Source organism: Cervus elaphus, chromosome X (genome assembly GCF_910594005.1).
Source record: "Cervus elaphus chromosome X, mCerEla1.1, whole genome shotgun sequence".
In the NCBI taxonomy this organism is placed as follows: Eukaryota; Metazoa; Chordata; class Mammalia; order Artiodactyla; family Cervidae; genus Cervus; species Cervus elaphus.
This window is the reverse complement of record NC_057848.1, coordinates 121,884,918-121,899,714: the sequence shown is the minus strand read 5'-3', so window position 1 is coordinate 121,899,714 and position 14,797 is coordinate 121,884,918. Positions and strand designations below refer to the sequence as shown.

At 38.8% G+C, this 14,797-nt stretch overlaps 1 protein-coding gene across 1 annotated transcript in view; it reads left to right on the top strand.

Annotated features, from left to right (window-relative positions):
* The window catches only part of LOC122690037 (retinitis pigmentosa 1-like 1 protein), a 49,311-nt gene extending 37,585 nt beyond the window's left edge, over positions 1 to 11,726 (top strand). The window contains exons 7-10 of the mRNA XM_043896981.1: positions 7,384 to 7,463; positions 7,939 to 8,077; positions 8,483 to 8,608; positions 11,614 to 11,726. Coding sequence (XP_043752916.1) covers positions 7,384 to 7,463; positions 7,939 to 8,077; positions 8,483 to 8,608; positions 11,614 to 11,636 — 368 coding nt within the window. The 3' untranslated portion in view covers positions 11,637 to 11,726. The remainder of the gene's footprint in view (positions 1 to 7,383; positions 7,464 to 7,938; positions 8,078 to 8,482; positions 8,609 to 11,613) is intronic.
* Positions 11,727 to 14,797: the final 3,071 nt, after the last annotated feature.

Below are 14,797 nucleotides of genomic sequence, written 5' to 3'. Positions count from 1 at the left end.
CCCCCACGTTTGGTCTTTATTGGGGGGGGGGAGGGTTGCTTATTTTAGTTGAAGGATCATTGCTTTACAATACTATGATGGTTTTTGCCAAACACCCCACTCTCACTCTTAAAGACCTAATAAAAATCTGAGCCTCATGATATAATTGTCTCTAAGCATATCAAGTATGTTATTTTTCCTCTTTGATGCATGAGTTTAAAAAGTTTTGAAGGGCGAAGATTGTAACTCTAGTTCTTCCCGCGTAATCAACTTAGTATGTTTCACATACGTGTTTTCCAAATTGCTGACAATTAATTGCATGGTTCTGATTTTAAAGGAAGAACTTCATAGTTAGGGAGGAATTTGCTGTGTATTAGCCTTCTAAATATGTTCACTTTACATTTTTGTTCCATTCCATTAGAACATTTAGACGAAAACACAACTTTCAGACTACTTTCAAGTAACTACACAGCATGATTAAAACGTTCTCATGGAAAAATCTTAGCCCTAAATATGTGTGCTATTTAAAAAGAAAAATACATACATTACAAAGTCCATAAATATAAAATCCTACACCCAACATAAAAGGTAAGAAAAAGAGCAACAGAATAAACCTAAGGGAGAAAGAAAAAGATACTGAATAAAAGACAGGTATGAATTGTTAGGAAGAGGAAAATAAACTCAACTATTAATAAATAAAGGCAATGTGCTAGTTTACATAATTTTTTAACATGTATATGTGTGTATACACACACACACATTTTTTAATATTCTTTTCCGTTGTGATTTGGACATAGTTCCCTGTGCTGTATAGTAGGACCTTGTTGTTTATCCATTCTGAATATAATTGCTTGTATCTGCCAACCCCAAATTGCAAGTCCATTCCTCTCAATTGACATAACTGTGAGGAAAAAGGACAGAGCCCAAGTATACATAATAAGAAATACGAACCCAGACTATAACAGTTAGTATCTTACAGAATTAAAACTGAGTATAATCTGGAACTCAGATATTTTCAGAATATTGATGAAATGGCTAATAGGGTGGGAAAACAAATATTATTTAACATACCCCACAGTAACTAAATAACTAAACATCACAAATGCCGTGGATGAACTTGAAATTGGTCAGAGTTGTCTCTCAAAAGCAATTATCATTTAGAAACAAACAAAAAAATCTGCTTTTCCAGATTTTCTTTCTCTCTTACTTGCTTTCCTGTCTCACTCATACTCCCTCTTGCTCTCCCTTTTCTTCTCTTCTCTCCTTTTTTGCTTTTCCTTTTTTGGTGTGGCTGTGAGAAACAGTCCTGTTTCTGCTTCACATGTTGATGTCACCATGTCGCCAGTGATAGTAATGACTAAAAATTAGTGTCAGCATATAATTTACTATACCAACTGGAGTGCTTTCCAGGGTGAAAAGAAACATTCCGAATTACATGAGGGCCACAAGTAAACAGGGGGACAGATGTTTAACCGACTGAAAGCAACCATATCAGGGATAAATTAGAACAAATGAAAATTTCTACACTTTTCCACAGCAGAGAAGAAACAAATGCAATACTGGCCTCTTTATTTACTTCACTTAAGCAGTAAGAGAGATAACAACTGTTTAGCTATCCTATATTCGGACTATTATTTGAAGCCAACACATTTGAATGATACTTTTTTGGGACTTTTTGTTTCATTTTTTGTGTATTTTGTTTTTCTTAGGGTGTTTTTTGTTGTTAGATATTTTACTGAATGTGTACACAGGTTTGCCTTCTACTGAAAACGACCTTCTGATAGGTTCAGTTGATTTCATTTGTTCTGAACTCAGTGTCCTTATTGTCTTGTATAACTAGGAAGAGTAGTGTGTTTTTAAAAATACTGCTTGAAAAGTCTATAAAATCTCTAGAGAGGATTAACTGAAGGTAACCCAAAGGGTCGCCCTTAGTGTACTTGTTTTAGTCCATTTTATAAAACTACAACTGCAGTGAACTTTCTATACCTCTCTTATCATCGAAATAATGTTCTGCTAAGTAACTTCTTTAATGTTTATATTGTAGGTGAAGGGCAACCATTTCCTTGAAAGAAGATAAACTGAAATGATCCATGCTGTTCTTACGTTGTATATTTGACTGTTAAAGTTCTGTCAATAAAGTTTCGTTTTCTCCTGGCACATTTTTTGTTAAATTTATCCCCGGCTGTTTAATGTTACTGAAAATTCACGGCTTGTGATTTTTATTGTCTAGTTGAGGATGTATGTAGAGACAGAATGTTTGTATATAGATTTTCTGTCCAACAATTCCTCTAAATATGCATATTAATTCCACAAATTTAGATCTAGATTATTTTTGCTTTGCAAAATAGACTATTATATTTGAATATCAACAGTTTCTGCTGGCTTAAACCTTAAACCTTTCCTCATTTTGCAGCATTGAACAAACCTAACCAGAATAGTCTGGACTAAAGCAGGTGATAATTGGCATTTTTCCCGATAGGAAGTGAAAAATCTTCTCCATTTCAACCTGTTTACTTGCTTTTTTTGTAGATATACTTTATCAGAGTAAGTTCCATTCTATTCCTAGTTTGCTGTTTTGAATATAGATTAATTTTCATCAAACACTTATAATGCGTCAATTGTGATGATCATAGAATTGTTTTCCCTCCATTTTTCTATTAATGTGGTGAATTGCAGTGGTAACCTTATACATTTAAACCACGCTTGCACTTCTAGGGGTAACAAAATTTGGTCCTAACATATTCTTTAGGTGTAATCTATATGTTAATACATATACATACATATATATACCCACACATAAAAAATTCATAAAAGGCTTTGGTCTTCTCTTGAATAAATGGGTTTACAAAATGTGCCACCCAAATCTCATACGGTGTCCCTGATGAAATCATTGACAGAGAAACAATTTTTTAAAACTTAATATATTTGTATGGTCCTATAGAGAAGTGGAATGCCAAAGCCACTGTTAACGGTTGTAGGGAGATAGGACAAAACTGCTGTCAAATTCCATGGCAAATGCCACAACATATCTTTCACACATTTCTGACTTGCCTTCCAAGTTTTTTTGGGTGCAGGGAGAGAGCAGCCACAAATGTCTTTTCTTCTCCATGACGTCCCCTATTGGCTTGATAGTGACCAGATCTCAGAAGCCCTCCAACTGTGTGTGTGTGTGTGTGTGTGTGTGTGTGTGTGAATCACACAGTCGTGTCTGACTCTTTGTGACTCCATGAGTTGTGGCCCGCCAGGCTTCTCTGTCCATGGAATTCTCCAGGCAAGAATACTGGAGTGGATTGCCATTCCCTTCTCCAGAGGATCTTCCCAGCCCAGGGATCGAACCCTGGTCTCCTGCAGATTCTTTACTGTTTGAGCTACAGGGAAGTCCTCCAGCTGTCTGATTCCTCCCTTCTATCCTTATTATTATGTAATAACAAAACGCTTAGATCTCTGAGGCCGCATCTCCATCCTCACGCACCAAAAATATATATTTCTGCAACATAGGACCTATTCAGAATGCACTCTGCTTAAGGAATAACAGGGAATTATAAATAGCAGCTGTTGTGCCCTTACAGAGGTATGAAAACCCAGGTCCAAAAGGACTGAAAATGGGAGGTCTTTTGATTTCGTGGCTGCAGTCACCATTTGCAGTGATTTTGGAGCCCAAGAAAATGACATCTGTCACTGCTTCCACTTCAGTTCAGTTCAGTCCCTCAGCCGTGTCCAACTCTCTGCGAGCCCATGAACCGCAGCACGCCAGGCCTCCCTGTCCATCACCAGCTCCCAGACTTCACCCAAACTCATGTCCATTGAGTCGGTGATGCCATCCAACCATCTCATCCTCTGTCGTCCCCTTCTCCTCCTGCCTTCAATCTTTCCCAGCATCAGGGTCTTTTCAAATGAGTCAGCTCTTTGCATCTGGTGGCAAAGTATTGGAGTTTCAGCTTCAACATCAGCCCTTCCAATGAACACCCAGGACTGATCTCCTTTAGGATGGACTGCTTCCACTTACCCCCGTTCTATTTGCCATGAAGTGATAGGACCAGATGCCATGATCTTAGACTTTTAATATTTGAGTTTTAAGCCAGTTTTTTCACTCTCCTCTTTCACCATCATCAAAAGGTTCTTTAGTCGCTCTTCACTTTCTGCCATTAGAGTGGTATCATTCTGTGTATCTGAGCTTGTTGCTATTTCTCCCAGCAATCTTGATTCCAGCTTGTGAGTCATCCAGTGCAGCATTTCGCATGATGTACTCTGCGTATAAGTTAAATAAGCAGCATGACAATATACACCCTTGTCGTACTCCTTCCCCAATTATGAAGCAGTCATTTGTTCCAACTCTGCTTCTAAGAGTTGCTTCTTGACCTGCATACAGGTTTCTCAGGAGACGGGTCGAGTAGTCTGGTACTGCTCTCTGTTTAAGAATTTTCTGTACTTTGTTGTGATCCACGCAGTCAGAGATCTTAGCATAGTCAATGACACAGAATTAGATGTTTTTCTGGAATTCCCTTGCTTTCCCCATGATCTGACGGATGTTGGCAATTTGATCTTTGGTGGTTTTGCCTTCTTGAAACCTAAGTTGTGTATCTGAAAGTGAAGCCTAGCTGGAAGGACTTTACTAACCAGGGGGCTTCAGAAATTGGGGACAATCTAAATGGAGAAGCTTAGGAATTGGATGGTGCGAAGGAAGCCTGATAAGAGAGAGAAGAAAAGGAAGCTCTCCTTTCGATGTTGGTAGCAAAGTGGGCAGAGACTAGACCATGCCTCCAAGTCCTTGTATCGGAGAGTAGCCTTTATCTCGAAAGTGATAGTTCTGCAACTGTAAGAGGGAGGGAGAGGGTGGGAAGAGGGAGACAGACACCCTGAGTGAATATGAGAGACCCGTTAGAAGGGGCTTGACAATTAAATGGAGGGAGGCCTTGGACTAGAGCAGATGTGGTGGACATGGGAAAACGTAGACGCATTAGACATTTACGAAGTAAAAGGGACAGAACTCAGCAAGAATCTGGACTTGAGGTGAAGGAGAGGGAATTGTAAACAAGGTTTAGACCAAGTTTCTGTGTCCTGTCATAAGAGTACAAAGGTGTCATGGGGAATCCTGGAAGTTGGCCAGGTCTGGGAAGAATTCCAAAATACGATTTTTATGTTTTTGAGCTCATGGTCTAGATGGATACAATAACCAATACTGAAATACTTAAAATTTCCTTTTCCTTTAAAAAAAGTATTGAGGTATAATTTATATACAATAAAAGCCAACACTTTAACGGATTACCGTTTGTAGATTTTTGACAAATGTATACCGTGGTGTAAATGGTACCGCAATAAAAATGTAGAAAATGTCTCATCGTTCAAAAATGCTCCCTTGGGCTATTTGCCATCAGACTCCTTCCTCCACTCCTATACCCTGGCAACCACAGATACATTTCTGTGCCAACAGTTGTGCTGTTTCCAGAAATCCATCGACATTAAATCATATAACCTGTAGCCTTCTGTATCTGGTTCTCTCATTTGCACAGTTAAGATGCATCCTTGCTCTTACATGCATTAGTAGTTACATTTTTTTTTTTATTACGGTGTAGTATTCCTTTGTACACTTTGTATACTCTTTTGTTTTTCTTTCACCTGTATACCAGTTGTTGAATAACTGAGTTGTTTCTATGTTTGGCTGTTAGGAATACATGTGTGGAATATTTGAGTAAACGTCCTTGTGTGAGCATGTTTTCCTTTCTCTTGGGTAAAACCGGGTAAAATTAAACCTCCTAGTACGTACGAAAATTTCTGCTGTACTAGAATAAGAAGAATGCGCTACTGGAGAAGAGTGAAGAAATAGCTACAGAAGGAATGAAAAGGCTAAGCCAAAGTGGAAACAACACCCAGCTGTGGATGTGTCTGGAGGTGAAAGTAAAGCCCGATGCTAAAACAACAATATTGTATAGGAACCAGAGGTATATTCAGAGAAATCAGTTACCAGTTCAGAGATTTAAATGCACAGTGCTCCAAGCAAAAAAAGGAAACAGGGGTATCTATTTATGTATTTGTTCCATGGAAGTGAGTAAAGCCATTGCAAGCATGCTGGAAAACCCAGAAGCAGAGAAGGAAATGGTTCATCAAAGCCTGTATAAAAATAGGTATTAAAAACCGTAATGTCTAGTTCTGTCATGAGGGTCTTTCTGAGACACATGCTCCCCTAAGGGTAACCTGGGGCTTCCTATCACCACAGTCTGTGGATGCATAAGAAAGACTGCACTGGAAGGAAAAAAATACAGTATTCAAGCCTCCTTGCTCATCCTGCAGAGACCCTGCGGTTCCAGGACTACCTCAGTGGCGGGAAAACCTCAACCAGCACAGCTCACGCCCAACTCAGGGAGCATGCGCAGTGTACCCCTTCGTGCGCATGCGCCTCGGTGCACGTCCGCCTTCCTGAGCGTTCTGTGAGGAGCGTTGGGCCTGAGACGGGTGTGTTTATTCAATCCCGGTCCTTTCTGACCACTTGAGACTCACCAGGTAGGTCCACAGATCTGTCCTGTCTGGAGTTTAAGTGTGTGCACGTGTGAGGGGGAGCCAGCGAGTTTCGGGCGGGTCGGGCAGTGCGATCTGGGGCCTTTGAGGAAGAAGGCCCTCGAGGTCGTCATCTTTCTCCTGACAAGTGTCGCGACGCCATAGTTCTTGCCCTGGTGTTGGGAGAGCAAGGGCGGTGGGCAGAGGAGGGCAGGGGGTCGGATGATGGTGGGGGGAGACTTGGGGGTGCTATTTGAGATATCTGGTTCACTGGGGCCCTGGAACTGATGACAGGGCACAGAATCTGGAGCCGGCAGTGGGACCTGGGCAGGGGCCGGGGTGGGCGATTAAGGAGAGACCTGGAAACTGGACCGCGCTGGGGTTGTGACTGTATCGCGGGTTTTGTGGTAAGGTGCCAAGAGAGAAGTGGACCGGCTGCTCTGCATGCAGACTCACCTCAGCCACGGACACTGAGAAACTCCCCATAGTCAGGCTGTAAGACTGAGCCTTTCTTCGTGTTCCAACTGAATTCCAGGGGAGTTGGGGAAAATAGGTCTGGTGAATAGGAGTGTGAGAAGAGCAATAGCCCTGAATTTTTAAATTCCTAGCAGTATTTCACTAAGTATCTTCATGATGGAGAATTCTGTTGTGAAATCACACTGCCTCACAAAAATTCAGCCTTCCTGTGTACCTTAAGGTGATTTCTCTGCCGGCTTAGCAGAGACACAAATGGCTTTGCAAGCAACTGTATTTGGTTTAATTGGAATGCATGTACACTCATACTTAACCAGAGTTTTCTTTTAAAAGTATTTTCACATTAAAAAAAATAATAATCAACATATGGTCATAAAAGTGATCAAATGTAGCTGTGCTCTTAAATACAGTATCTAAGTCACAATATTCTACTTTCAGGGAGAAATATGAATGGGCAAGGGGCATCAACACTGGGACCTGTAGATCCAGATTGCTCCCGGCTGGATGAACGTGTGGTTGTGAGTATCTTACCATTTGATGTTTTCTATTCGCACAAGTTTATTTTTGAGAAAATGATGTCAAGTAGTACAGAGGCAGTGATACAGGTCTTCCATGCTGATAAAGGGTGACAGTTTGTCTTAGGAAGGAACACTGATCCAGATGCATTACAGTCTGGCATTGCCTGGATGAGTATACTGTTAAATTCCCTGGAAATGTGCCCAGTGACTCCCTCCTCCTGCTTATTAACAACAGATTGCATACTTCCATCCCAGCATAGATTGAAATAGCTTCCAAAGTCTTTCTGGGTAACTCTTATGGGAGCTAACTCTTCTCTGTGGGAAGAGTCACTTTATTAAAAGTAAGTACACAGAATTGTGTTGGAAAAATATTGTTAGGTTTACTTATGATCAGATATATCTGTGTATTATCTATGTTTATGCTATTAGATGTATTAACAACAAAATGTTTTTATTTGCATGCACACTGTCCTAGGACCCTCAGCCCAGTGTTGAGCAACCTCAAGAAGAGGGACCACCAGCTGAGATTCAGGATATCACACCTGAAAAGGAGGAAGTAAGTGGAGAGGATCCAGTGAATCCTGATGAAGAGAAGGAGAAGGATGCCTCTGAAGGTAAAGTATATCTGTGCATCATGCCTTAAGACATAATCAGTCAGAGGAGGAAAGGAAACATTAGAAAAGGACTTCAGACAATTCCTAAAATCCTGAGGAGAGTATAGTTTGCCAGTTAGTGTGGTCGCTCAAATGTTCCCTTGTTTTCAAGACAAAGAGAGAGGGGGCAACTAAGTTGTCTGAGGACAACCCTGGAAAAGGAAAATGGTAATAGCATTCAGAAACTTCTGCTTTCCCTTTTCTCCAGCAAAACATTCCTGGAATAATGCTCCTGAGGTTCTTATTCGTTACATCTTTACCATACTATCCTAAGGCTTTTAATTCATAACACTGAGGGAATTAATATCATCATTCCCTTGTTTATATTGTATGCTTTACAGCGGAATTCATGCATTGTTTTTAAAGATGCTGTCCTGGAAACTGATCTCCGGGAATTGGCTGTGGCAAAGACTGGGGGTCAGGGTGGAGATGGTCCTGATGTCAAGGGGGAGATTGCATCAAATAGAGAGCCTGTTGAAATGCCAGAAGCAGGTATGTCATCCATTCAGAAAGTAATTTATGTGGTTTCTGTTTTTCCAGAATATTATATCTTTAATAATATAGAGGGAACACTACTATTATTTTAATAACAGAGTTCACATATTCTTTGAAAGGTAGTTCAGACCCCAGATGCCTGAGTGTCTGACTTACAGACTTGCGAATAAAGAAAGTCTGTAACTTTCTTTATTCGGATCAAAGCCATATCGAGTTGAAAATAGGAAACCGTTTTCTTCATTATATAAGTACTTTAAGCAACAGTTAATAATTTTCAGGTTCTTTTATAATTTCTGCTTGTAACAAATATGGAGTGCATTTGTAATAGATATCAGTTTATATGAAATATGCTCAGGCATTCAAGTAGGTTCTAGTACCAGCTTTAACATAATGTGTGTGATTCTGTGAAATCCCTTAACTTCTAAACTCAACTTGACTCATATAAATTGTGAATTCAGAACAGATACACTAAAATGCTCATTTTTCAATGCTAATTTTTGCATTCTCTGATTCTCTTCGATGGAATGCATACAAGAATACTCTGTTTTTCATGATGTATTTATCATAAAATGTCATCTTGAATCTAATTATAACAGGGGAATTGAGATTTCATTTTCTGATGGGGGACACATGTACACCCGTGGCTGATTCATGTCAATGTATGGCAGAAACCACCACAATATTGTAAAGTAACTAGCCTCCAATTAAAATAAGTAAATTAATTTTTTTAAAAAGAAAATGAGCCAACATTCTGCTTCGTGTTTGTTAAATTCTCTCAAATTCTGAATTCTCTAGCTCTTAAACAAAATAGTTGGATTTTCAGTCCTTTCCCCAGTGAAGCATGAAATGACTGAACAATGAAATGGCAAAAGATAGTCTAGTTTCCTGTTTCTGTGGCTGATCAAGTTGAGAGAGTGCATGTAGTCAGTGATATTCAAGGCAGGTGTGAGTAAGATACATATGCTAAGCACACCACCTGCCCCCACGTTTGGTCTTTATTGGGGGGGGGGGGGGTTGCTTATTTTAGTTGAAGGATCATTGCTTTACAATACTATGATGGTTTTTGCCAAACACCCCACTCTCACTCTTAAAGACCTAATAAAAATCTGAGCCTCATGATATAATTGTCTCTAAGCATATCAAGTATGTTATTTTTCCTCTTTGATGCATGAGTTTAAAAAGTTTTGAAGGGCGAAGATTGTAACTCTAGTTCTTCCCGCGTAATCAACTTAGTATGTTTCACATACGTGTTTTCCAAATTGCTGACAATTAATTGCATGGTTCTGATTTTAAAGGAAGAACTTCATAGTTAGGGAGGAATTTGCTGTGTATTAGCCTTCTAAATATGTTCACTTTACATTTTTGTTCCATTCCATTAGAACATTTAGACGAAAACACAACTTTCAGACTACTTTCAAGTAACTACACAGCATGATTAAAACGTTCTCATGGAAAAATCTTAGCCCTAAATATGTGTGCTATTTAAAAAGAAAAATACATACATTACAAAGTCCATAAATATAAAATCCTACACCCAACATAAAAGGTAAGAAAAAGAGCAACAGAATAAACCTAAGGGAGAAAGAAAAAGATACTGAATAAAAGACAGGTATGAATTGTTAGGAAGAGGAAAATAAACTCAACTATTAATAAATAAAGGCAATGTGCTAGTTTACATAATTTTTTAACATGTATATGTGTGTATACACACACACACATTTTTTAATATTCTTTTCCGTTGTGATTTGGACATAGTTCCCTGTGCTGTATAGTAGGACCTTGTTGTTTATCCATTCTGAATATAATTGCTTGTATCTGCCAACCCCAAATTGCAAGTCCATTCCTCTCAATTGACATAACTGTGAGGAAAAAGGACAGAGCCCAAGTATACATAATAAGAAATACGAACCCAGACTATAACAGTTAGTATCTTACAGAATTAAAACTGAGTATAATCTGGAACTCAGATATTTTCAGAATATTGATGAAATGGCTAATAGGGTGGGAAAACAAATATTATTTAACATACCCCACAGTAACTAAATAACTAAACATCACAAATGCCGTGGATGAACTTGAAATTGGTCAGAGTTGTCTCTCAAAAGCAATTATCATTTAGAAACAAACAAAAAAATCTGCTTTTCCAGATTTTCTTTCTCTCTTACTTGCTTTCCTGTCTCACTCATACTCCCTCTTGCTCTCCCTTTTCTTCTCTTCTCTCCTTTTTTGCTTTTCCTTTTTTGGTGTGGCTGTGAGAAACAGTCCTGTTTCTGCTTCACATGTTGATGTCACCATGTCGCCAGTGATAGTAATGACTAAAAATTAGTGTCAGCATATAATTTACTATACCAACTGGAGTGCTTTCCAGGGTGAAAAGAAACATTCCGAATTACATGAGGGCCACAAGTAAACAGGGGGACAGATGTTTAACCGACTGAAAGCAACCATATCAGGGATAAATTAGAACAAATGAAAATTTCTACACTTTTCCACAGCAGAGAAGAAACAAATGCAATACTGGCCTCTTTATTTACTTCACTTAAGCAGTAAGAGAGATAACAACTGTTTAGCTATCCTATATTCGGACTATTATTTGAAGCCAACACATTTGAATGATACTTTTTTGGGACTTTTTGTTTCATTTTTTGTGTATTTTGTTTTTCTTAGGGTGTTTTTTGTTGTTAGATATTTTACTGAATGTGTACACAGGTTTGCCTTCTACTGAAAACGACCTTCTGATAGGTTCAGTTGATTTCATTTGTTCTGAACTCAGTGTCCTTATTGTCTTGTATAACTAGGAAGAGTAGTGTGTTTTTAAAAATACTGCTTGAAAAGTCTATAAAATCTCTAGAGAGGATTAACTGAAGGTAACCCAAAGGGTCGCCCTTAGTGTACTTGTTTTAGTCCATTTTATAAAACTACAACTGCAGTGAACTTTCTATACCTCTCTTATCATCGAAATAAAGTTCTGCTAAGTAACTTCTTTAATGTTTATATTGTAGGTGAAGGGCAACCATTTCCTTGAAAGAAGATAAACTGAAATGATCCATGCTGTTCTTACGTTGTATATTTGACTGTTAAAGTTCTGTCAATAAAGTTTCGTTTTCTCCTGGCACATTTTTTGTTAAATTTATCCCCGGCTGTTTAATGTTACTGAAAATTCACGGCTTGTGATTTTTATTGTCTAGTTGAGGATGTATGTAGAGACAGAATGTTTGTATATAGATTTTCTGTCCAACAATTCCTCTAAATATGCATATTAATTCCACAAATTTAGATCTAGATTATTTTTGCTTTGCAAAATAGACTATTATATTTGAATATCAACAGTTTCTGCTGGCTTAAACCTTAAACCTTTCCTCATTTTGCAGCATTGAACAAACCTAACCAGAATAGTCTGGACTAAAGCAGGTGATAATTGGCATTTTTCCCGATAGGAAGTGAAAAATCTTCTCCATTTCAACCTGTTTACTTGCTTTTTTTGTAGATATACTTTATCAGAGTAAGTTCCATTCTATTCCTAGTTTGCTGTTTTGAATATAGATTAATTTTCATCAAACACTTATAATGCGTCAATTGTGATGATCATAGAATTGTTTTCCCTCCATTTTTCTATTAATGTGGTGAATTGCAGTGGTAACCTTATACATTTAAACCACGCTTGCACTTCTAGGGGTAACAAAATTTGGTCCTAACATATTCTTTAGGTGTAATCTATATGTTAATACATATACATACATATATATACCCACACATAAAAAATTCATAAAAGGCTTTGGTCTTCTCTTGAATAAATGGGTTTACAAAATGTGCCACCCAAATCTCATACGGTGTCCCTGATGAAATCATTGACAGAGAAACAATTTTTTAAAACTTAATATATTTGTATGGTCCTATAGAGAAATGGAATGCCAAAGCCACTGTTAACGGTTGTAGGGAGATAGGACAAAACTGCTGTCAAATTCCATGGCAAATGCCACAACATATCTTTCACACATTTCTGACTTGCCTTCCAAGTTTTTTTGGGTGCAGGGAGAGAGCAGCCACAAATGTCTTTTCTTCTCCATGACGTCCCCTATTGGCTTGATAGTGACCAGATCTCAGAAGCCCTCCAACTGTGTGTGTGTGTGTGTGTGTGTGTGTGTGTGTGTGAATCACACAGTCGTGTCTGACTCTTTGTGACTCCATGAGTTGTGGCCCGCCAGGCTTCTCTGTCCATGGAATTCTCCAGGCAAGAATACTGGAGTGGATTGCCATTCCCTTCTCCAGAGGATCTTCCCAGCCCAGGGATTGAACCCTGGTCTCCTGCAGATTCTTTACCGTTTGAGCTACAGGGAAGTCCTCCAGCTGTCTGATTACTCCCTTATATCCTTATTATTACATAATAACAAAACGCTTAGATCTCTGAGGCCCCATCTGCATCCTCATGCACCAAAAATATATTTTACTGCAACATAGGACCTATTCAGAATGCACTCTGCTTAAGGAATAACAGGGAATTATAAATAGCAGTTGTTGTGCCCTTACAGAGGTGTGAAACCCCAGGTCCAAAAGGACTGAAAATGGGAGGTTCAAATCTACTATGAGACTTAAGTTAGAGTATCCCTTCTTACCAAAAAGTATGTGAAAAATCCCCTAGATCATGGAGCTGCCTGACAAGATTAGGTCCCAGCTAGAAGAAAAGGGAAAGGAACAAGGGGAACTTTGTGAGACAAAATGACGAGTCTTATCTGCTCTGTCTCCTTATTGGCTATTGAGAGGGTAACAGGCAGGAAGGCCAGGGGTCTCCAAATGGAGGAAATAGGCTGCAAGTGTTAGACATTTTTCTCTCTCTTAGGAGGGGCAGAAGGAAACAAACTAGCGATATTTTTTTCCTTCTCTTTACAAATTTGAAAGGTTTCTCTTAAAATACTATGTTGCCATAATGACACCTGGTTTCACCTGAAGTTAACTATTCTCAATCCTTGAGTTAACCAGTACATTTTTCTTATGGAAATGTTTGTCTTAAGCTATGTTAATGTACTATGCATTTACCCCAGACTCTGTCTTCAAGTCGGTTCCGCCTAATGGCTCATAACCTACTTGACAAACCATTATGTTATATTCAGATATTGCCCCCTAATCTATGTAAACAAAACTATTTGTATGGTCACCTGCCCTTCTACAAGATTCAAGTCAATCATTTTATGGCCCGGGGTGAATCGTCTGGTGCCAAGATTATCCCAAAATACATCTTATGGATGAGGGGCCTGGTGCCATTCTGAGTTTTAAGACATTCCTTTTTCTCATTAACAGACTGCTAGTGACTATATAACACCCAGCTGAAGACTAGCAGGGGGGTACTCTTTCTGCCCCCTTCTGATGCCTATGTCAGAAGCTTTCTCTATCTTCTTAATACTTTAATAAAACTTTATTACACAAAAGCTCTGAGCGATCCAGCCTCGTCGCTGGTCCCGGATTAAATTCTTCTTCTCCGGATGCCAAGAATCCTGGCATCTTTTTGTGGGTCAGCAGCAACTTTTCACTCTGACATGACGTAACTGGGCTTCCCTGGTGGTTCAGATGGTAAAGAATCCGCCTGCAGTGCTGGAAACCTGGGTTCGATCCCTGGGTTGGGAAGATCCCCTGGAGGAGGCCATGGCAACCCACTCCAGTATTCTTGCCTGAAGAATCCCCATGGATAGTAATGCCTGATGGGCTACAGTCCATGGGGTCACAAAGAGTCCGACACAACTGAGTGACTAAGCACAGCATGTGACATAACTAAGAGTATCAATACTGGCTGTGACACATAGTGTGTGAAGGTGAGAAAGGTATTTACATCCTTTGGATCTTTTTCCCCATTTCTAAAATGGAAATTACAATTTTACACTAAATATTTGTTATGAAGAATAAACAAGATAACATATGTGAAGTAGGCATTACATTGCAAATGGATTTGGCTTATTATGCTCCATTTTTTTAAATTTAAACTTTCAAAATTTTTAATTTCACTTACCTTTACAATTACAATTCTCTCACAAGTGATACAGATTTTGAATTTCAAGTGGACTATAAGGCTAATTTTTAAAATGTCAGTGTATGGCAAAAACCACTACAATATTGTAAAGTAATTAGCCTCCAACTAATAAAAATAAATGGGAAAAGAAATAAAAAAAATAAAATGATTTGGACTTCAGAAACAAA